This window comes from Thalassophryne amazonica, chromosome 7 (assembly GCF_902500255.1).
Source record: "Thalassophryne amazonica chromosome 7, fThaAma1.1, whole genome shotgun sequence".
In the NCBI taxonomy this organism is placed as follows: domain Eukaryota; kingdom Metazoa; phylum Chordata; class Actinopteri; order Batrachoidiformes; family Batrachoididae; genus Thalassophryne; species Thalassophryne amazonica.
This window is the reverse complement of record NC_047109.1, coordinates 12,490,296-12,514,643: the sequence shown is the minus strand read 5'-3', so window position 1 is coordinate 12,514,643 and position 24,348 is coordinate 12,490,296. Positions and strand designations below refer to the sequence as shown.

Below are 24,348 nucleotides of genomic sequence, written 5' to 3'. Positions count from 1 at the left end.
AGAGTGCAGCTTTTTTAAAAAGCCCCATTATTAAGAGCTGAGATGTCATCCAGAGGAGGACTGACTTTGTGATATGAAGTTTATGTATCTTTCTTGAGTGTAGACTGATCACAGATCTGTGGGTTATGAATTGGAGCCGCTTCCTGTCGAGGCTTCCATCATATGATCTGAAAAATTATGAAACATGACACAGAAACCAAAACACGAGGTTACTGTCTAAGGAGAACTTGCAGCCTCATGAGCAGCAGGTCATGAATCCATGTGTTTCAAACCATCCAGGATGACTGTGCTTGCTGATGACATTCTGCTCTAACTGGTCTTTTTGTTGTTGTTTTTTGTTTGTTTGTTTAAGCAGACAATCTGAACTTTAGTTTTCTCCAGTTAACGGGGTTATTGTTGGAGAAAGTAAAGGCCTCATTTGTTGAAATTAGATAAGCTATAAAAAATGTAGTTGTCGTTGACATCTGTTGTGTGGGAAAGTTTCACTTTCTCATTGAGGTTATAAATGTGGCAGCTGCATTCAGTCGTCTTAATTCAAAATAAAATCGGCAGTTTTGTGGCACCTCGGTCTGACCCCTCATGTCTGCTGATGCTTCAAATCACTCAAGAGTTCACATGGCGGGAACACGAGGCCGTCCTTTGCAGGAAATGCTTAATTTTGTATCTTGGAACTCTCTTATCATAACACAAAGTCTAAAGTCCAGAAGAGTAAACGTGCACAGCAGGTGTTCTAAAGAGAAAAATATATTTCATTTACATATTGCCATACATAGAGCAATGCATTACAAACAGTTCCACAGTGTTGGGTGAATGCCCCTCTCCCACTCAGTTCTCGTGCAGCATTTTGCATAGTGGTGCTGCGACTCGTGCAGGGCGCTCAGATGTATTTGTTGGCCAGGTTGTGCACGTCGTTCTGACTGAACTCTGTGCTCTCCACTGCAGACAGGCGATCAAACAGCCGGCTCACGTGGTGCCGCTCGTCCTTCTCCAACAGCATCAGTGCAACCTGCACAGACGGAACACTGAGTCGGCACACCAAACCGATAACTGTATTTTCCATGATAAACTTCAAACATTTCTTTATGTTGTTGTATTAGTACTTGCTTTAAAGAAAAAGATTAATCCAGGTTTTGAGTATATTTCTTATTGTTACATGGGAAACAAGGTACCAGTAGATTCTCACAAATCCAACAAGACCAAGCATTCATGATATGCACATTTAAAGCTCTTAGTAGTACACTCTTGGGCTATTAGTAAAAAAAGTAGAAAAGGGGGTGTTCACAATAATAGTGTGGCATTCAGTCAGTGAGTTCGTCAATTTTGTGGAACAAACAGGTGTGAATCAGGTGTCCCCTATTTAAGGATGAAGCCAGCACCTGTTGAACATGCTTTTCTCTTTGAAAGCCTGAGGAAAATGGGACATTCAAGACATTGTTCGGAAGAACAGCGTAGTTTGATTAAAAAGTTGATTGGATCGCCAATGCTTTAAAATGGACAAAAAAAAAAAAAAAGATGTGTGGAAGAAACGGAAGACAACCATCAAAATGGATAGAAGAATAACCACAATGGCAGAGGCTCACCCATTGATCAGCTCCAGGATGATCAAAGACAGTCTGGAGTTACCTGTAAGTGCTGTGACAGTTAGAAGACGCCTGTGTGAAGCTAATTTATTTGCAAGAATCACCTGCAAAGTCCCTCTGTTAAATAAAAGATGTGGAGAAGAGGTTACAATTTGCCAAAGAACACATCAACTGGCCTAAAGAGAAATGGAGGAATATTTTGTGGACTGATTAGAGTAAAATTGTTCTTTTTGGGCCCAAGGGCCGCAGACAGTTTGTGAGACAACTCCCAAACTCTGAATTCAAATCAAATCAATTTTATTTATATAGCGCCAAATCACAAACAGCTGCCCCAAGGCGCTTTATATTGTAAGGCAGGGCCATACAATAATTATGGAAAAACCCCAACGGTCAAAACGACCCCCTGTGAGCAAGCACTTGGCGACAGTGGGAAGGAAAAACTCCCTTTTAACAGGAAGAAACCTCCAGCAGAACCAGGCTCAGGGAGGGGCAGTCTTCTGCTGGGACTGGTTGGGGCTGAGGGAGAGAACCAGGAAAAAGACATGCTGTGGAAGAGAGCAAATTAGTGAGATGCCATTTCCTCTCCAATTTACGGGTTATCTGCTTTAAGCTGCGAGTTTGTGAGTTATACCACGGAGTCAGGCACTTCTGATTTAAGGCTCTCTTTTTCAGAGGAGCTACAGCATCCAAAATTGTCTTCAATGAGGATGTAAAACTTGACGAGATACTCTATCTCACTCACAGAGTTTAGGTAGCTACTCTGCACTGTGTTGGTATATGGCATTAGAGAACATAAAGAAGGAATCATATCCTTAAACCTAGTTACAGCGCTTTCTGAAAGACTTCTAGTGTGATGAAACTTATTCCCCACTGCTGGGTAGTCCATCAGAGTAAATGTAAATGTTATTAAGAAATGATCAGACAGAAGGGAGTTTTCAGGGAATACTGTCAAGTCTTCAATTTCCATACCATAAGTCAGAACAAGATCTAAGATATGATTAAAGTGGTGGGTGGACTCATTTACATTTTGAGCAAAGCCAATTGAGTCTAATAATAGATTAAATGCAGTGTTGAGGCTGTCATTCTCAGCATCTGTGTGGATGTTAAAATCGCCCACTATAATTATCTTATCTGAGCTAAGCACTAAGTCAGACAAAAGGTCTGAAAATTCACAGAGAAACTCACAGTAACGACCAGGTGGACGATAGATAATAACAAATAAAACTGGTTTTTGGGACTTCCAATTTGGATGGACAAGACTAAGAGTCAAGCTTTCAAATGAATTAAAGCTCTGTCTGGGTTTGGGATTAATTAATAAGCTGGAATGGAAGATTGCTGCTTGTTGATCAATTATTATATCATTTACTAACAGGGACTTAGAAGCGAGAGACCTAAAGTTTAATAGACCACATTTAACTGTTTTAGTCTGTGGTGCAGTTGAAGGTGCTGTATTATTTTTTAATTTTTATGCTTAAATAGATTTTTGCTGGTTATTGGTGGTCTGGGAGCAGGCACCGTCTCTACGGGGATGGGGTAATGAGGGGATGGCAGGGGGAGAGAAGCTGCAGAGAGGTGTGTAAGACTACAACTCTGCTTCCTGGTCCCAACCCTGGATAGTCACGGTTTGGAGGATTTAAGAAAATTGGCCAGATTTCTAGAAATGAGAGCTGCTCCATCCAAAGTGGGATGGATGCCGTCTCTCCTAACAAGACCAGGTTTTCCCCAGAAGCTTTGCCAATTATTTATGAAGCCCACCTCATTTTTTGGACACCACTCAGACAGCCAGCAATTCAGGGAGAACATGCGGCTAAACATGTCACTCCCGGTCCGATTGGGGAGGGGCCCAGAGAAAACTACAGAGTCCAACATTGTTTTTGCAAAGTTACTGTTGTAAAAGTGTCGTGACACGGACCCACAACAGGGGGCGTTAATGAACGGACAATGGATAAGCCAAAAGTAACAATTTAATGTTGTGAATCACACAACGATGTACAGACAATAACAATATAGTGACTGTCAATCATACACCAGGTGATGTGTGGGCAGGCTCGACGATAGAAGACGCCTGGCGAGAAAAAAGCCAGATCCACACAGTTTCCACCACCAACTGAAGAACATCGGAGCCGCCAAGCCCTGCGCCCCAGGTGGCCGCTGTCTTCAGCAGTCAGACCCGGTACTGCTGGCAGAGAACAGAGACAGTCCAGATGAGTGTGAGGTCGCACACTCAGTAATCCCACAGTCTGTATTCAGTAAAGGAGGGAGATCCTCCACCTCCAATCACACACTCATGCAGCTCCTGAGATAACCACTTATCTGGGTGGGGTGTGAGGCGAAGCCGTCGCAGTCCACACCAAACGCCAACTCCGCAGACAGGGTATCCGTCCCAGGAAAACGGCTGCAAAAAGAGATCAGACTAATACTCGAATTTGAGGTTTAGCAGAGAATTACCTGATTGGTAGTTGATTTCTCGGCGAGGAGGTGGAGTTGCAGTCCGGCCTTTATGGTGATGGTGATGAGATGAATGAGTGACAGCTGGTGCTGAGGATGAGTGACAGCTGTCACTCCCAGTGGCTCCGGCGCCCTCTTGTGCTTGAAGCCCGCACTCCAAGCAGGGCGCCATCTGGTGGTGGTGGGCCAGCAGTACCTCCTCTTCAGCGGCCCACACAACAGGTACACACCGATTCAATGTTAATTTTAGTGACCTCCGATTGGCGTAACCGGGTGTCATTACTGCCGACGTGAATTACAATCTTACCAAATTTACGCTTAGCCTTATCAATCAATCAGTCAATCAATTTTTTTTATATAGCGCCAAATCACAACAAACAGTTGCCCCAAGGCGCTTTATATTGTAAGGCAAGGCCATACAATAATTATGTAAAACCCCAATGGTCAAAACGACCCCCTGTGAGCAAGCACTTGGCTACAGTGGGAAGGAAAAACTCCCTTTTAACAGGAAGAAACCTCCAGCAGAACCAGGCTCAGGGAGGGGCCAGCAGTTTCAAATTTCCTTCAATGTCGCCTGCTCTGGCCCCCGGAAGACAATTGACTATGGTTGCTGGTGTCGCTAACTTCACATTTCTCAAAACAGAGTCGCCAATAACCAGAGTTTGATTCTCGGCGGGTGTGTCGCCGAGTGGGGAAAAACAGACATGTGAACGGGTTGGCGGTGTACACGGGGCTTCTGTTTAGGGCTACGCTTCCTCCTCACAGTCACCCAGTCAGCCTGCTTTCCCGGCTGCTCGAGATCTGCTGGAAGGGAACTAACGGCGGCTAAGCTACCTTGGTCCGCACCGACTACAGGGGCCTGGCTAGCTGTAGAATTTTCCACGGTGCGGAGCCGAGTCTTCAATTCGCCCAGCCTGCCTCCAAAGCTACGAATAAGCTACACTTATTACAAGTACCATTACTGCTAAAGGAGGCCGAGGAATAACTAAACATTTCACACCCAGAGCAGAAAAGTGCGGGAGAGACAGGAGAAGCTGCCATGCTAAACCGGCTAAGAGCAAGTAGCTGCGCTAAGCTAGTGAATTCCTAAAAACACACAAAGTGAATAATGTGCAAATAATTTAGAGGTGATTCAGCAGATGGAGTGCTTTAGTTAAGGCACGTGAAGATTACACTGTGAAACAAATCGTTATCTAGATCAATCCACAAGTTCACAGTGAAGACAGTGAAGCATGGTGGTGCAAGTATCATGATATGGGCATGTTTCTCCTACTATGGTGTTGGGCCTATATATCGCATACCAGGTATCATGGATCAGTCTGGATATGTCAAAATACTTGAAGAGATCATGTTGCCTTATGCTGAAGAAGACATGCCCTTGAAATGGGTGTTTGGGTTCCAAACCAATAAAATGAATGCCTCGCAGATGTGAAGAAATCATGAAAACCTGTGGTTATACAACTAAATACTAGTTTAGTGATTCACAGGATTGCTAAAAAAGCAGTTTGAACATAACAGTTTTGAGTTTGTAGCGTCAACAGCAGATGCTACTATTATTGTGAACACCCCCTTTTCTACTTTTTTTTTTTTTTATACTAATAGCCCAATTTCCTAGCCTTAAGAGTGTGCATATCATGAATGCTTGGTCTTGTTGGATTTGTGAGAATCTACTGGTATCTTGTTTCCCATGTAACAATAAGAAATATACTCAAAACCTGGATTAATCTTTTTAGTCACACAGCACTACTATTATTTTGAACACTACTGGGTGTGTGTGTGTGTATATGTATATATATGTATATATATATATATGCGGTAATTCACACTCATGTCCAGTCGGTGGCAGTAATACCCTAACAGACTGCCAACTGACAATAAACTACAGAACAAGAAAGTACTGGCTGGTACAGATGGAAAAACTACAGGCGGTGACACGGTAGTGGATGGTTCTATGTCACCAGGACAGCCTGTAGCTAATGGGGAGTGACCAAGAGCAATTTGCATTGTTAAGCAGTAATTTAGATGAAACGACGATGCCATCAGCCAAAAATACATTTGGTGCCTATCTGCAGAAAAGCAAAAGGTCAATACGCTGTTGAAAAGTGACACGATGCTGTTAGTGAGCTAGCAAGCACTGAATGCAGCAGTGATGACCTGTTTGGCCAACATGTCCCTCGTAAAATAGACCGCAGACATGTGGGTAAGACTGCTTCTATAAGTTCTAATGTGAAGAGACAGAAAAGGGCCTCAACTACTACAGCCGACCAATCGGCATGTGCCGTCATAGCTGCTAGGTTATGCATTGGCCACACCCCCATCTTGTGTTGGAGTGAAGTCTTACCGAGAACCTGTTGGTGGTGTGCAGGTGGTTGAGGTGCTGGTACACCAGGTTGGGGTCTTTCTGCAGGAGGTGGCTGTCCAGCGCCTGCACGATGAAGCCAACAGTATGTCCATCCATCTGGGTGCTCAGGAACCGAGGGAGCATCTCTGGTGCAGTGGAGGCCAAAAGATCAGCACAGGCTGCCGTGTCGCCCCTGCAGCGAGCAGCGTTCAGAACCTGGCCAAACTCATAGGCGTTGGTCGGCTGGAAGTTGATGGTGATGCCGTCTGTCGTGCAGCCGCTGTCCGAGTTTAGGACGGCGGTCGATTCCTCCTCCCCTTCAATCTGAGGCAGAGAGATGAGCATAGAGCTGGTGGACTTTCAGCTAAGGGGAACTGATTTAAGCTCGACCTCCTCTTTGTGGAGGTCTTTATGAAGGCGAGTCACTTCAATGAGAAAATAACCTCTCACGCACCTCTGTGACGGGGACGACCTTTCTGGACTTTGTGAGGCTCTGTCTGAGCAGCAGCATCACCTCCTCCAGCTCCCTCTCTGCCTCCTGCACGTTTGGATCCTGCCGCAGCACCTCCTGCAGGTCGGAGCTGCAGGCCGCGTAGTCCTGTCAGAGACCTTGAGTGTCATTTTAAAGGAAAATGAAAGCAAACTCCGTCTACTGAGATGCTAGCGAGTGGCTCTGCTCACCTTCAGGCCTTTATGGGCCAGGGCTCGTCTGTAAAAGGCCTTCTTATTGGTTGGCTCCAGGCTGAGAGCTGCGTCACAGTCCTCCTTGGCCTCCGTAAACCTCTCCAGCTTCAGGTAGCACAGCGCTCTGCGAACACACACGGTCACACTCTGTTGTTATCTCCTCCAAGACTAAACACTCTGCAGCCTTTTTCCTTTGCTCTCTGTGTTTTTACCAGAGGCGGGAGTAAGTCCCACGTCAAGTCTCAAGTCATAATGACCACCAAGGGTTTGACAGGTGACTTGAGACTTGACTTGGGACTTGCAGATTGATGACTTGAGAATGACTTGACAGTGACTTACTCCCACCTCTGGTTTTTGCACGTTGACCTCAGAAGAAGCCGTTAAGTTTTGGATGAGTAGATTAAAAAAACTGTGATGCTAATCCGATCCAAGATGATGAAACCTGTTACAAATTTTTGGGGTCAGTCAATAAAGGTGTGTGTGTGCGTGTTGACGTCACATTCTGAGAAAATAAATTGTGCACGAGTGCATTACAAGAAAATGTGAGGAAGAATGATCTCATGCAGCATGAATAATATTTGGGGGGAGTGGCATTTTACAATATTTGAAAACGCTGCATGATGGGGCGTTCATGGTCATTGTAAATTCAGACGTCAATGTTCTCATACCTGTGGACATGAAAACAGTCACAGAATCATTTAGAATCATAATATTTTTTTAATGAGTATTTGAAAGATGTGTCTAATTGACCTCAATGTGATTTGTGCTTTGGTGAAACAGCTCCCCCACCTGCACAGACTCCTGTTGGCTCATGACCTCACTGTATGCCACATGCAGCTAATCTCACTTAATCCCATTAAAAGCATTTCAAAAGGTCAGTTGATTAGACGTTGAAACATTGAAAGTAATCTAACGGTTGCTCTTAAGAGTGAGTACTCAGCAAAGTTGCTGAGTACTCACTCTTAAGAGCAACCAAGTTAGATTACTAGTTATTTTATTACTTACATTCAGTAGCTGCCAACAAGTTATCTGCAGCTGCTAATGAAGAACCTGGAGAAAGTAATTAATAGTAACTAAATTAAATTTAGTAACTACACAAAATTAAAAGTAACTTTTCAAAATTACTGTGGCAACACTGGTGGCAGGAGCCCAAGCGACTTCCCTACCTCATACCTCTTACAATCTTATAAAAACATGTTTATATTTGTATAAAAACATGAGGTAAGACTGCAGTTAGGACGGCTTTGGAGCGGAGCGCTGTAGGAGACAAAGTGAAAGTAAAGTAGTAACCTGTTGGTGTAGATTGCACATTCTTCTGCTTTGAGTTTAAGGCATTCGTTGTACTTCCTCACAGCGTCCTCGTATCGACTCGTCTTCACAAAATTGTTCCCTTCTTGCTTCAAAGCTGCAAAACGCACTTCTGCTTTCCTCTCTGGAGCACAAAAAGTGAAACACTTAGGTTAATAAACATTTCAAATACAAAGATTAAAAACAAAGCACTGAAACAACCGACCTCTGCTTTGAATCAATACAAGCAGTTTTTAAACTTCAGAACAAAACCATATCATATTTAACTTCTGAATTCATATCGGCACCAGCAACCTGATGGACTGTTCCTCATGTAACTGCATGAGGAACTGCAGTTACTTCATAACGGTGGTAGACTGAACTCCTCTGTGTGCAGCATTAACGTCTGGAAGCGCAGAAATAAGATGTTCTGATCCCGGATCAAGATTAGAACTGAACTGGACTTTGGTCTTAGACATTTAAGACTTTGTAAACCAGCAGCAGTGATCTGAGAACAGAACTTTTCTCAGTCTGTGATCAAATTCCAGCAGAGGTGTTTTGGCTGATAGTTTGGGTTCTTCGCAGTACAGCTTCCAACCAAAATAAATAGAATAATTGTAGACTTGAATTTTGTTTTTTGTTGTTGTTGTTGTTTTTTTATCTTGAAGACTGATATCTTTATCTTTTATATGTATAAGGTTAATCATGAAAGTGTTCACAGCGCTTCACTTTTTCCCACATTATGTTACAGCCTTGTTCAAAAATGGATGCAATTAATTTTTTTCCCTTGAAATTCTGCACACAATACCCCATAATCTTTTTGCACATTTATTAAAAATAAACAAAAATCGCATGTACATAAGTCTTCACAGCCTTTGGCATGAAGCTCAAATTGAGCTCAAGTGCCTCATGTTTCCACTGATCATTCTTGAGATGTTTCTGCAGCTTAATTGGAGTCCACCTGGGGTAAATTCAGTTGATTGGTCATGATTTGAAAAGGCACACTCCTGTCTACATATAAGGTCCCACAGTTGACAGTGGCATGTCAGAGCACAAACCAAGCAGGAAGTCAAAGGAATTGTCTCAAGGCACAAATCTGGGGAAGGATACAGAAACATTTCTGCTGCTTTGAAGGTCCCAATGAGCACAGTGGCCTCCATCATCCATAAATGGAATAAGTTCAGATCCACCAGGATTCTTCCTAGAGCTGGCCGCCCGTCTCAACTGAGCGATTGAGAAACAAGGGCCTTAGTTAGGGAGGTGACCAAGAACCCGATGGTCACTCTGTCAGAGCTCCAGCGTCTACATGGACTCAGTCCACTCAGCTGTAATTGGGTACCGGCCTCGGCTAGAGATGTAACCTGCACTGGACTTGCGTCCCCTCCAGAGGGAGTCGTAGACTCTCATCCACTTGATGTTATGGAATTCGGAGATCAACACAGACACCAACGGCACTATGTAGGATTTCTGTATTGACCATGTGTGCAGTTCTTTGCATGTTGTGAGCTTTAAAGTGGAGTGTCGAGTTTTACAGTTTACTAAAAGAGTTTAAAAAGTAAACTTTAATTTGCTGCAACTGGAAAAGCACAAAGAAGCCTTAAATGTTTTATGTACAATAAATTAATATAATTTTTGTGATAAACAGCCTGTAAAGGGAAAAAAGGAAACCTAAAGAGAATATCAGGCGATTAAATTAATATTATGTGTAATCATTATAACGAGCTCCTTCAGTTCTGACAGTCAGGTTTGTACCAGAGATTTTTATTTTTTTTTATTTTTCTTATTCTTCCTAATTGCCTTTAAATTATTCCTTATTTAAACAAACTTTATTCACCCGTGTGTGTGTGTGTCGCTGTACAACTGCAGACTTTGAACCTTCACACAAATGCAGCATTAATAACTCTGAGCGAGCACGAAGGCTTCATCAATCTGCTGTGTTGAAATATGACTCTGTGCCAACACGTCCTGCTTTGGTTCGAGCTTTAAAGACAATAAATAAAACTGAGAGTCTAAACCGTCAGTGCACAAAGGTTATTTATATAAAACAAGGTCCTTCACATTTACTTTACTTCTACAGTCACAATGAATTCAGAGTTTTTATCCTTATGTTTGATCACAATTTCATTTGATTTATATCTCATGATTGTGACTTTGATCATTTTTGCTTGAAAAGCAAACATCTGGACTTCCTGGCTCATAACTGACTTAAATTGTGATTGTTGTCACGTTTGAAGGTGGACTCCTTTTCTGGATTGTCACGTCGTGCCTCCTTGTATCTCATCCAGGATTTGCATTTAAGTCGGGATTTGTTAAACATCCTCTCTAGTACAGGAAATCCTCAGAGGATTAACAGCTTCTGAACATATGCTGAGTGTGAAAAATAAATAAATCCTCTAACTGTGGTTCACATCTTAAATGTGTTTTTTTGGAAATCAAAGAACAAACCTGCATCTCTGGTGTTTTTTTCTGTTTGGGCCTGGAGGACGTGTGCGCTGGCCGGCTCCTCTCTGCGGTGCCGCTGAGCTGAAAGAGGCACTGCGGGAATCTCCGGAAGCTTCTCTCTCCACTCGGGTCCATCCTGCTCGATCAGCAGCCTGGTGATCCTGGAGGACGGGAAGCAGTCGGTGCACAGAGGTTATTCAGGGACACATGCCCTGAGATGGTGGTGGTGCAGGTGCGGGCACGTCAGACAGTAACGCACCTGGCAGGCGTGTGTTCAGGTGAGTCATGAGGTCTGGTTCACCTGAGTGCACGGTGGCCAGATGAGATCCAGTGTTGTGTAACAGAGTCTGAGATCCAGGATTAGCTTGTAACTGCAGCTAAATCGGTTAGGTGTGTGTGTGTTCCCGCCATGTAGCCTCAGTCTTTTTATTTAGTTAAATTATGCAGAAGATTTCAGAAAAAAAAACATGGTTTACACTCTGAAACATTTAATCAGGTGATCTGATGAGAGTTTGTAAAATTTTAAGTACTTTTACATGTTTGGTGGATATTTTTACCCAAAGTGACCGACATTCTCATACTGATACAAAATCCTGACCTGAGCCCCAGGAATACATCAGGGTTCATGTTTTGCTCAAGGACACTTTGACAGACAAACTGGAGTCACTGGGATCGAGTCCCCTGAGTGCTGCAGTCTGTCTTACATCAGGGTCCTTACAGCTTTAAGGCGAGACAGATTTAAGAGAGTTTTTTTCAATGTCGAGGGATTGGAAATTACCATAAAACATTCCAGGGTAATTCTGTGGTAAGTGAAGTAGTTTTAACAGTAAGATAAACTATGACCAGATTTTGCGGTCATTGTAATCACTCATTTTCAACCGCTTACTTCAACTAAGGCTCGCGGGGGGCTGGAGCCTATCCCAGCAGTCAAAGGGTGTGAGGTGGGGTTCACCCTGGACAGGACGCCAGTCTGTCGCAGGGCCACATACAGACAATTTAAAGTTTCCAATCCACCTAACCTACATGTCTTTGGATGTGGGAGGAAGCTGGAGCACCTGGAGGGAACCCACACAAACACGGGGAGAGCACGCAGACTCCACACAGAAAGGCCACAGGTGGGAATCGATCCCATGATCTTCTTGCTGCAAGGCAACAGTGCTAACCACTAAGCCACCGTGCTACCCTCATTATAATCCAATTACTGGAAAATTACACAACAATAAACAAAAATGAGGAGGTGGTGGGGGTGGGGGGGTTATAAATGGCTGATGGATAGGAACAAATTTTCCCAAATATTTATTGTAACATACAACATGGTTACTGATTTAAGCCACACTGTAAAATCTTCTTTCTAAAGCCAATTTCCATTCAATTGAAATTTACAAGTCATCGCGTAAGTGATGTCAAGCTCGTTCAAAGTGTCTCCACTCTGAGTGTTCTGGCAACAAACAGAAGAGACTTGTTGGTTCCACTGTGTCACTTTGCGTAGCGTTACGAGAGGTTTACATTTATTTTGATATTTTTAATAGCATGTTCCCTTGTGATCATGCACTACTTTCCGGCTTTGTGCTGCTTGTAATTTTAGTGTTTCGTTTTCCTAGATTAAATTTAAATTAATTAATAATTATGAAAGTAATGTGTCAAAATCCAGTTGGATAAAGCTAAACATGAGCTGGGCGAGGCTTCGTTTTCAGAGGTTTTTTTAAAATGTAAACACATTAATATTTATTTCTGGCTGATGGGTTTCATTGGATGGTCTGTGTTTAGGTTTATCAGACCGTTTGTTTTCAGATGTGCTGATGTGTTGATTTTGCGCTATGCTGTAGATTTTCTGTTTGAATCTTTAATTTCGGCTCTCCATGTGAAGTGAGGACGTGATACCTGTTGACACTGTCGAGTGCCGCCTGCACGCTGCTGTCTATCTGCAGGACCGTCTTATAATCCACGTAAGCCTTTCGGTAGCGCTCCAGGGACTCGTAAGCCATGGCGCGGCGCAGGAGGGGTTTGAGGGAGAACGGCTGCAGCTCCAGAGCTCTGTGAGTATAAATAGAAGTGATGATGAGGAGGGAAGGATCAGGTATGTCACAGACGCTGGTCAGGGTGTGAGCTTTGTGCTGCGGTGAAAATGTAATAAAGCTACATTTAACTGACAAATCGCTCTTAAAATGCTTTTCAAATTTCATTCAGAATCTTAAAGCAAAACCCCTCAACTGTCATTTCCACAAATGTTTTGCTGTTAGCTAAATCTGATGCACAAATCTGGTGGGTTGTTGATTTACTCTTGACATTATACACAATAATGAGTGCTGATCTACTTACTGACACTAACTCTACGATGAAATGGGGATCTGTGACACTAACTGGCTCTGGTGGTGAAGATGTTTCAGTCTGCACGGCCTAAAATAACAGACTTTAAGCCTTATGAAAGATTATAATGTGCCAGCAGTGGATTAAACCACAACACCTTTGGGGGTGCCGACAAAATGAAAACAAAGTGAACTGAGGGTTCATACCCACAGTAAATATTTGTCCTCAGTACATTCACAACACAATACCAACAGTCCACATATAAAAGCTTTGAATTATCCCTGCTGGCTGCATAATATTTAGAACTTCGGCAGAAACATTCTTCAGTTATTTAGAGAAGAACTGGCCTACAAGTGACTCAAACTATGAGTGACTCGGCCTTTGAGTGGCTCTGTCTGAGTGACTCTGCCTTTGGGTGGTTCTGTCTACGTGTGACCCTGCCTTTGGGTGGTTCTGTCTAAGAGTGACTCTGCCGTTGGGTGGTTCTGTCTAAGAGTGACTTGGCCTTTGGGTGGTTCTGCCTATGAGTGACTCGGCCGTTGGGTGGTTCTGTCTGAGTGACTCCACAATCACATGTCTGGCTTTAAGTACAACTCATGGTTTTTATCATTACTGACTGACTATTCTGTTCATTTCACTTCAGGTGTGACACAACAATACAAAAAATGTCAAATCCAAGTTCCCAGCGCCCGTATTGATGCCTTAAAATGTTTTCTCTCACAGCAGTAAAAATCCCAAACCCACTGAGTTTCAAGTGACACAACAAATCCTCTTTAAGGAGAAGCTGTAACCAAAGAATGATTAGCGGGGCAAAGTTTGTGTCTCTGACCTGCTGCAGTCTTGTATGCAGTCCAGACTGTTGCCGTCTTTCAGGTAACACGCCGCTCTGTTAGAATACAGAATAGAAAGGTCCTCCGGACTGTCCAACCCTACGCGCACACACACAAAGACAAATACACACACAAATCACAATACAGAAAAAGCAAGGCACTAAAACCTCTGGACCGGCTCTTCTCTTGAATGGACGGCATGTGGCTTCTGTGTTACGGCTCATTAATTTAGTTCAGGGGTGGGCAGCGTGTTCCAGAAAGGGCCAAGAGGGTGCAGGTTTTCTTTGCAGCCACTGACTCCACCAGGTGATTTCACTCATTAACTGATTCCATCTGCTCAAAGTGATATTAATCAGTGAAATCACCTGGAACAAGCCCTTTCTGGAACAAGCTGCCCACCCCTTAGTTTTATTCAGTTTAGTAAGTTCTGACCTGACACAGACAAAAAGCAGAAATCAGGAGATTTAGTTTCTGCTGTCAAATGAACAGCACTGAGATTGAACTGGTGCTCTAAATATAATCAGTCTGAAGACTTGACTTTGGATTCCTGGATCATCTGATGGGTATCAAACTAGTCATAATCAACTGCTGATATAACAGACTGACACACATCCTTTTGATCACCTGATCAGGATCATTTCTTCCTGTCTGTCAGTATGTCAGTCGGCAGCGAGGACGTCTCCTCTTTATTTCATTTTCTTATAGGATCCAAAAAGTTCACACAAATTTGGATTCTGGCAGAGGACTGAACAACAGCAACAACCTACTTTGTGTAAAATGTTTTGATATGATCAGACTTGTGTCACTGGAAATGGAACAATTGTGAAATAGTCAAACTTTATTGCAGACTCCAACGTCCAAATAGACATACCATCACATACAAAACATAAAACAAATATGTAGTATAAGAAAAAGTGTAGACATCACATAATGTTAAAAAAAGAAAACAAATAAATAGATATATATACACATACACACATATACAATATATATACACTCAACAAAAATATAAACGCAACACTTTTGGTTTTGCTCCCATTTTGTATGAGATGAACTCAAAGATCTAAAACTTTTTCCACATACACAATATCACCATTTCCCTCAAATATTGTTCACAAACCAGTCTAAATCTGTGATAGTGAGCACTTCTCCTTTGCTGAGATAATCCATCCCACCTCACAGGTGTGCCATATCAAGATGCTGATTAGACACCATGATTAGTGCACAGGTGTGCCTTAGACTGCCCACAATAAAAGGCCACTCTGAAAGGTGCAGTTTTATCACACAGCACAATGACACAGATGTCGCAAGATTTGAGGGAGCGTGCAATTGGCATGCTGACAGCAGGAATGTCAACCAGAGCTGTTGCTCGTGTATTGAATGTTCATTTCTCTACCATAAGCCGTCTCCAAAGGCGTTTCAGAGAATTTGGCAGTACATCCAACCAGCCTCACAACCGCAGACCACGTGTAACCACACCAGCCCAGGACCTCCACATCCAGCATGTTCACCTCCAAGATCGTCTGAGACCAGCCACTCGGACAGCTGCTGAAACAATCGGTTTGCATAACCAAAGAATTTCTGCACAAACTGTCAGAAACCGTCTCAGGGAAGCTCATCTGCATGCTCGTCGTCCTCATCGGGGTCTCGACCTGACTCCAGTTTGTCGTCGTAACCGACTTGAGTGGGCAAATGCTCACATTCGCTGGTGTTTGGCACGTTGGAGAGGTGTTCTCTTCACGGATGAATCCCGGTTCACACTGTCCAGGGCAGATGGCAGATAGCGTGTGTGGCGTCGTGTGGGTGAGCGGTTTTCTGATGTCAATGTTGTGGATCGAGTGGCCCATGGTGGCGGTGAGGTTATGGTATGGGCAGGCGTCTGTTATGGACGAAGAACACAGGTGCATTTTATTGATGGCATTTTGAATGCACAGAGATACCGTGACGAGATCCTGAGGCCCAGTGTTGTGCCATACATCCAAGAACATCACCTCATGTTGCAGCAGGATAATGCACAGCCCCATGGTGCAAGGATCTGTACACAATTCTTGGAAGCTGAAAATGTCCCAGTTCTTGCATGGCCGGCATACTCACCGGACAAGTCACCCATTGAACATGTTTGGGATGCTCTGGACCGGCGTATACGACAGCGTGTACCAGTTCCTGCCAATATCCAGCAACTTCGCACAGCCATTGAAGAGGAGTGGACCAACATTCCACAGGCCACAATTGACAACCTGATCAACTCTATGCAAAGGAGATGTGTTGCACTGCATGAGGCAAATGGTGGTCACACCAGATACTGACTGGTATTCCCCCCCAATAAAACAAAACTGCACCTTTCAGAGTGGCCTTTTATTGTGGACAGTCTAAGGCACACCTGTGCACTAATCATGGTGTTTAATCAGCATCATGATATGGCACACCTGTGAGGTGGGATGAATTATCTCAGCAAAGGAGAAGTGCTCACTATCACAGATTTAGACTGGTTTGTGAACAATATTTGAGGGAAATGGTGATATTATGTATGTGGAAAAAGTTTTAGATCTTTGAGTTCATCTCATACAAAATGGGAGCAAAACCAAAAGTGTTGCGTTTATATTTTTGTTGAGTGTACATACATACATACACCCATACACATGTACACACATGGAAATACACTGAAAATATAATAAAATCTGTCAAACAGACAGAGCTGCACTATTTTGTGGTTAAGCCTATTATCTTTTGTAGCAAACCAGAAAGATGTGTGGAATTGTTTTGTTTTTTTCTTCTTCCAAATATCCAAAATCCCATTTATAGTGACAGAAAACAGAAACAGGCAGCAAGCACATTTGAAAAACTGGAACAAGTCAAAGTTGGCATTTCTGTTCATAAGTAATTGACTAATCTGTTGATTCTCTGTTTCATCTTGAAGCCCAACACAGACTTCAACTGTTGTGTTGGTATCCGTGACGCTCTGCAGACGAACTCTATGATACAGAATCAGATATTAGGCTTCAGACCGGGACGTGGTTTAGGGTAAACGCCAGTCAAAGCTGTGTGTCTAAACAGCTGTGTATATAAACAGACAAAAGGACAAAATCATCCATTTCTGAAAGCTTAATATTTGTCTTGATACATGCCTTAAATTTATTCCAGGTAACACTTGTCTACAGCCAAAATGCTTCTGAGATATTTATAGTCAAAATGACAAATGAAAATGATGTTGTAAATTGTTGACTGGCTCTACTTTTAAAGCTATGGTACTACTGTGCTACTAAGGGTTAATATGTAACCCTTTTGCTGATTTTTAGTGCTACAAAAAGATAATCAAAGAAACATAAAAATACCCATGTGTATGTTTTATCATGAAAACTCCACTATCAACACAATATATTTATCATATTTTCCAGCGTATAACTGACTCTTGAAGATAACTCAGCCACATGTGTTGTGTGGGCCACTGAAGAGGAGGTACTGCTGGCCCACCACCACCAGATGGCGCCCTGCTTGGAGTGCGGGCTCCAAGCACGGGAGGGCGTCGGAGCCGCTGGAGGTGACAGCTGTCACCTATCAACACCAGCTATCACCCATCACCACCACTACAAAGACCGGACTGCAACTCCACCTCCTCGCCGAGAAATCTTCTACCATACAGGTCATTTCTCTGTTGACTTAACTTTGACTAATAGTCTGATCTCAGTTGCAGCCGTTTTCCTGTGACGTGTCCTTATCTGCGGTATTGGCATTTTGGTGTGGACTGCGACGGCTTCGCCTCACACCCCAAACCAGATAAGTGGTTTCACAGGAGCTGTATGAGTGTGTGATTGGAGGTGGAGGTTCTCCCTCCTAACTGTATACAGACTGTGGGATTACTGAGTGTGCGAACTCACACTCATCCAAGAACTGTTTCTGTTCTCTGCCAGCAGTACCGGGTCTGACTGCTGAAGACAGTGGCCACCTGGGGCGCAGGGCTTGGTGGCTCCGGTGTTCTTCAGATCCGTTGGTGGTGGAAGCTGTGTGGGATCCGGCTCTTCTCGCACCAGACGTCTCCTATCTTCGAGCCTGCCACACGTCACCTTGTGTCAGATTGATATTCCGCAATATTTGTATTTGTCTGTACTACGTTGTGCACATTCACAACATTAAATTGTTACTTTTTGTCTATTCCATTGTCCCTTCATTAACGCCCCCTGTTGTGGGTCCGTGTCACGACACCTTCCCAACAGGATTTCTCGGCCAGCGTCATGGATCCCGAGGGGAGTCAACTCGAGCCTGAACGGCCAATGGAAGAGCAAGGTGCACAGGCGCCAGCAGGAGGCGTGTTAGGGGAGCTGCAGCAAATACTGACCGCTTTCACTGCTCGGTTGGATCTGGTCACCGAGCAGAACGTTATCCTCAATCGAAGGATGGAGGCTCTCACCGCCAGGGTGGAGGCGCGCGATCAAGGCGCTACTGCAGCACCTCCTCCTGCTGGTCCTTTGTCAGACACAAACGTTCCACTGGTCGTTCAACGACCCCCCCCACCATCCCCTGAAGCATACATAAGCCCTCCGGAGCCGTACGGAGGTTGTGTCGAGACGTGCACGGACTTTCTAATGCAGTGCTCACTCGTCTTTGCACAGCGTCCCGTCATGTACGCGTCAGACGCTAGCCGGGTGGCTTATGTCATCAATTTGCTTCGAGGAGAGGCACGCGCCTGGGCTACGGCGCTCTGGGAGCAGAACTCACGGCTCCTAACGTCATACGCTGGGTTTGTAAGGGAGTTCAAACAGGTTTTTGATCATCCCAACAGAGGCGAGACCGCTTCGAGCGTGCTACTGTCAATGCGACAGGGGCGCCGGAGTGCAGCCGAGTATGCAGTCGACTTCCGCATCGCGGCTGCGAGGTCCGGCTGGAATACCGTTGCACTCCGCGCTGCCTTCATAAACGGGCTGTCTCCGGTCCTGAAGGAGCACCTGCTGGCTAAGGAGGAACCGCGGGATTTTGACCGGCTTGTCGACCTGGTTATACGCTTAGACAACCGGTTAGAGGAACACCATCGGGAGCAGGGCGGGGGGCGTGACCGGGAACGGGCCGTCCCTCTTCCTTCCGGGTCCAAAAGGGTGCCGTCGTCCCCACGCTCCACAGCCAGAGGGCCCCGTGTGGCTACAGCTCCCCCTGCTGATGAAGCTATGGACACGAGCAGGGCCAAAATGAAATCAAAGGACAGACAAAGGAGGCAGGCCCGCGGGGAGTGTTTTTTCTGTGGGTCTAATGGTCACATACAGAGGAACTGTCCCAAACGGTCAAACTACAATGCTCGTCCTTAGAAACTGGGCTAAGGGTGGGCCATAACATGCACGCGGGGGAACCCCAAAAATCAGCATGAATCCCAGTCACAATCCTTTGTGAGGATTTAACCCTTCACGCCCCAGCACTTATAGACACGGGGTCAGAAGGGAATCTGCTGGACAGCAGATGGGCAAAGGAAGTAGGGCTCCCTCTGGTGGCTCTGCCTTCCCCTGTGAAGGTACGAGCACTAGATGGCACTCTTCTTCCATTAATCACACACCAGACACAGCCAGTGACTTTGGTGGTGTCTGGGAATCACAGGGAGGAGATAGTGTTTTTTGTAACACCTTCTACCTCCCGAGTGATTTTGGGTTTTCCATAGGTGTTGAAACACAATCCCCGGATTGATTGGCCGTCTGGGGTTGTGACGCAGTGGAGCGAAACCTGCCACCGGGAGTGTTTAGGATCCTCGGTTCCACCCGGTGAGATAGCTAAGGAGGAGGTCAAAGTCCCCCCAATCTGACGGCGGTGCCATGTGAGTACCACGATCTTGCTGACGTCTTCAGCAAAGATCTGGCACTCGCCCTTCCCCCGCACCGACCATACGATTGTGCCATCGATTTGATTCCGGGCGCTGAGTACCCGTCCAGCAGGCTGTACAACCTCTCACGTCCGGAACGCGAATCAATGGAGACCTACATCCGGGACTTGTTAGCTGCTGGGTTGATCCGGAACTCCACCTCCCCGATGGGTGCGGGTTTCTTTTTTGTGGGTAAGAAGGACGAAGGACTCCGTCCATGCATCGATTACAGAGGGCTGAACGAGATCACGGTTCGCAACCGATACCCGTTACCTCTGTTGGATTCGGTGTTCACGCCCCTGCATGGAGCCCAAATATTCACTAAACTTGATCTTAGGAATGCGTACCACCTGGTTCGGATCCGGAAGGGAGACGAGTGGAAGACGGCATTTAACACCCCCTTAGGTCACTTTGAGTACCTGGTCATGCCGTCCGGCCTCACAAACGCCCCTGCGACGTTCCAAGCATTGGTTAATGACGTCTTGCGGGACTTCCTGCACCGGTTTGTCTTCGTGTATCTAGACGACATCCTCATCTTTTCTCCGGACCCTGACACTCATGTCAAGAATGTACGTCAGGTCCTACAGCGGTTGTTGGAGAACCGGCTGTTTGTGAAGGGCGAGAAGTGCGAGTTCCACCGCACCTCTTTGTCCTTCCTGGGGTTCATAATCTCCTCCAACTCCGTCGCCCCTGATCCGGCCAAGGTTGCGGCGGTGAGAGATTGGCCGCACCCAACAAGCCGTAGGAAGCTGCAACAGTTCCTTGGTTTTGCGAACTTCTACAGGAGGTTCATTAAGGGCTACAGTCAGGTAGTTAGCCCCCTGACAGCCCTGACCTCCACAAAAGTCCCCTTCACCTGGTCGGATCGGTGCGAAGCCACGTTTAAGGAGTTGAAACGCCGGTTCTCGACTGCACCAGTTCTGGTGCAGCCAGATCCTACTCGCCAGTTCACAGTGGAAGTGGATGCCTCTGACTCAGGGATAGGAGCCGTGCTGTCCCAGAGCGGGGAGTCCGATAAGGTCCTCCACCCTTGTGCCTATTTTTCCCGCAGGATGACCCCGGCTGAGAGGAATTATGACGTCGGCAATCGGGAACTCTTGGCGGTGAAGGAGGTTCTTGAGGAGTGGAGACACCTGTTGGAGGGAGCGACGGTGCCCTTCACTGTTTTCACGGACCATCGGAACCTGGAGTACATCCGGACCGCCAAGCGGTTGAACCCCAGGCAAGCCCGCTGGTCACTGTTCTTCGGGTGCTTTGACTTCCAGATTACATACCGCCCTGGGACCAAGAACCAACGGTCGGATGCACTGTCCCGGGTGCATGAAGAGGAAGCCAAGGACGAGCTGTCAGACCCCCCAGAGACCATCATCCCCGAGTCCACTGTCGTGGCCACTCTCACCTGGGACGTGGAGAAGACCGTCCGGGAGGCCCTGACACGGAACCCGGACCCGGGAACCGGCCAGAAGAACAAGATGTACGTCCCACCAGAGGCCAGAGCTGCGGTTTTGGACTTCTGCCATGGGTCCAAACTCTCCTGTCATCCCGGAGTGCGCAGGACCATGGCAGTAGTCCAGCAGCGCTTCTGGTGGGCGTCTATGGAAGCCGACGTCCGGGACTACGTCCAGGCCTGCACCACCTGTGCCAGGGGCAAGGCGGACCACAAGAGGACCTCAGGACTCCTCCGACCCCTACCGGTGCCTCATCGCCCCTGGTCCCACATCGGCCTGGACTTTGTCACGGGCCTCCCGCCGTCCCAGGGCCACACCACTATCTTAACGATAGTGGACCGGTTCTCCAAGGTGGCCCACTTCGTGGCCCTCCCGAAGCTCCCTACGGCCCAGGAGACAGCAGACCTCCTGGTCCACCACGTGGTGCGTCTGCATGGGATACCAGCGGACATCGTCTCAGACCGTGGCCCTCAGTTCTCCTCTCAGGTCTGGAGGAGTTTTTGCAAGGAACTGGGGGCCACCGTGAGTCTCTCGTCCGGGTATCACCCTCAGACGAACGGACAGGCAGAGCGGGCCAACCAGGAGTTGGAGCAGGCCCTCCGTTGCGTTACCTCCGCGCACCCGACGGCCTGGAGCACCCATCTGGCCTGGATCGAGTACGCCCACAACAGCCAAGTGTTGTCTGCCACCGGCCTCTCCCCGTTTGAGGTGTGTTTGGGGTAGCAGCCCCCATTGTTTCCGCTTGTGGAGGGAGAGGTCGGTGTGCCCTCGGTCCAGGCCCACCTCAGGAGGTGCCACCGGGTGTGGCGGACTGCCTGTTCTGCCCTGTTGAAGGCCCGGACGAGGGCCAAGGCCCATGCAGACCGCCGGCGTTCCCCGGCCCCTGCATACCAGCCTGGGCAGGAGGTATGGTTGTCGACAAAGGACATCCCGCTCCAAGTGGACTCCCATAAACTGAAAGACAGGTATATTGGACCCTTTCCCATCACCAAGGTCCTCAGCCCGGCCGCAGTGAAGCTACGGCTGCCAGCTTCACTGCGGATCCATCCTGTTTTTCACGTGTCGCGGATCAAGCCATACCACACCTCACCGCTCTGCACCCCTGGACCTGCACCACCTCCTGCCCGGATCATCGATGGGGAGCCGGCGTGGACCGTGCGTCGGCTTCTGGACGTCCGTCGCAAGGGTCGGGGCTTCCAGTATCTGGTGGACTGGGAGGGGTATGGCCCCGAGGAACGCTCCTGGGTGAAAAGGAGCTTCATCCTGGACCCGGCCCTCCTGGCCGACTTCTACGCCCGACACCCGGATAAACCTGGTCGGGCGCCTCCGGGGGGTCCTGTTGTGTGGGCCGCTGAAGAGGAGGTACTGCTGGCCCACCACCACCAGATGGCGCCCTGCTTGGAGTGCGGGCTCCAAGCATGGGAGGGCGTCGGAGCCGCTGGAGGTGACAGCTGTCACCTATCAACACCAGCTGTCACCCATCACCACCACTACAAAGACCGGACTGCAACTCCACCTCCTTCCCGAGAAATCTTCTACCATACAGGTCATTTCTCTGTTGACTTAACTTTGACTAATAGTCTGATCTCAGTTGCAGCCGTTTTCCTGTGACGTGTCCTTATCTGCGGTATTGGCGTTTTGGTGTGGACTGCGACGGCTTCGCCTCACACCCCAAACCAGATAAGTGGTTTCACAGGAGCTGTACGAGTGTGTGATTGGAGGTGGAGGTTCTCCCTCCTAACTGTATACAGACTGTGGGATTACTGAGTGTGCGAACTCACACTCATCCAAGAACTGTTTCTGTTCTCTGCCAGCAGTACCGGGTCTGACTGCTGAAGACAGTGGCCACCTGGGGCGCAGGGCTTGGCGGCTCCGGTGTTCTTCAGATCCGTTGGTGGTGGAAGCTGTGTGGGATCCGGCTCTTCTCGCACCAGACGTCTCCTATCTTCGAGCCTGCCACACGTCACCTTGTGTCAGATTGATATTCCGCAATATTTGTATTTGTCTGTACTACGTTGTGCACATTCACAACATTAAATTGTTACTTTTTGGCTATTCCATTGTCCCTTCATTAACGCCCCCTGTTGTGGGTCCGTGTCACGACACCTTCCCAACAACATGGGGTGTGCAGCCAGTACATTCTGAGTGCCGGTCCCAAGCCCGGATAAATGAGGAGGGTTGCGTCAGGAAGGGCATCCGGTGTAAAACAAGCCAACCCAACTATGCAGACTCAGAATTGAATTCACATACCGGATCGGTCGCGGCCCGGGTTAACAACGTCCGCCACCGATGCTATTGCCCAACAGGGTGCCGGTGGAAATTGGGCTACTGCTGGGCGAAGACGACGAAGAAGAGGAGGAAAACGCTGCCACGAACAGCGGGAGAAGAAGAAAACTAGAAGGGTGGAAATGAGAGTGGGGACTTTGAATGTTGGTAGTATGACTGGTAAAGGGAGAGAGCTGGCTGATACGATGGAGAGGAGAAAGGTAGACATATTGTGTGTGCAAGAGACCAAGTGGAAGGGAAGTAAGAGCAGGAGCATCGGCGGTGGGTACAAGTTGTTGTACCATGGTGAGGACAGGAAGAGAAATGGTGTTGGGGTCATTTTAAAGGAAGAGTATGTTAAAAGTGTGTTGGAGGTTAAGCGAGTGTCTGACAGGGTGATGAGTGTGAAGTTGGAAATTGAAGGGGTGATGATGAATATCATCAGTGCATATGCCCCACAGGTAGGTTGTGAGATGAAGGAGAAAGAAGATTTCTGGAGTGTGTTAGATGAGGTGGTGGAGAGTGTGCCCAAGCATGAAAGAGTGGTGATAGGAGCAGACTTCAATGGGCATGTTGGTGAAGGGAACAGAGGTGATGAGGAAGTAATGGGTAGATATGGTATCAAGGATAGGAATGGGGAAGGACAGATGGTAGTTGATTTTGCAAAAAGGATGGAAATGGCTGTGGTGAATACCTACTTTAAGAAAAGGGAGGAGCACAGGGTAACATATAAGAGTGGAAGAAGGTGCACACAGGTGGACTACATTCTTTATAGGAGATGCAAGCTAAAAGAAATCACAGACTGTAAGGTGGTAGCAGGAGAGTGTCACTAGACAGCATAGGATGGTTGTTTGTAGGATGACTTTAGAGGTAAAGAAGA

General features: G+C 46.7%; 1 protein-coding gene across 1 annotated transcript in view; it reads right to left on the bottom strand.

The window, feature by feature from the left end:
- Positions 1 to 724: 724 nt before the first annotated feature.
- spag1b (sperm associated antigen 1b) overlaps positions 725 to 24,348 on the bottom strand; it is an 89,330-nt gene continuing 65,706 nt past the window's right edge. Inside the window, exons 11-18 of the mRNA XM_034173851.1 lie at positions 13,919 to 14,018; positions 12,664 to 12,816; positions 10,786 to 10,943; positions 8,344 to 8,485; positions 7,051 to 7,177; positions 6,824 to 6,967; positions 6,370 to 6,693; positions 725 to 1,006 (exon numbers count right to left, since the gene is read on the bottom strand). Coding sequence (XP_034029742.1) covers positions 878 to 1,006; positions 6,370 to 6,693; positions 6,824 to 6,967; positions 7,051 to 7,177; positions 8,344 to 8,485; positions 10,786 to 10,943; positions 12,664 to 12,816; positions 13,919 to 14,018 — 1,277 coding nt within the window. The 3' untranslated portion in view covers positions 725 to 877. The remainder of the gene's footprint in view (positions 1,007 to 6,369; positions 6,694 to 6,823; positions 6,968 to 7,050; positions 7,178 to 8,343; positions 8,486 to 10,785; positions 10,944 to 12,663; positions 12,817 to 13,918; positions 14,019 to 24,348) is intronic.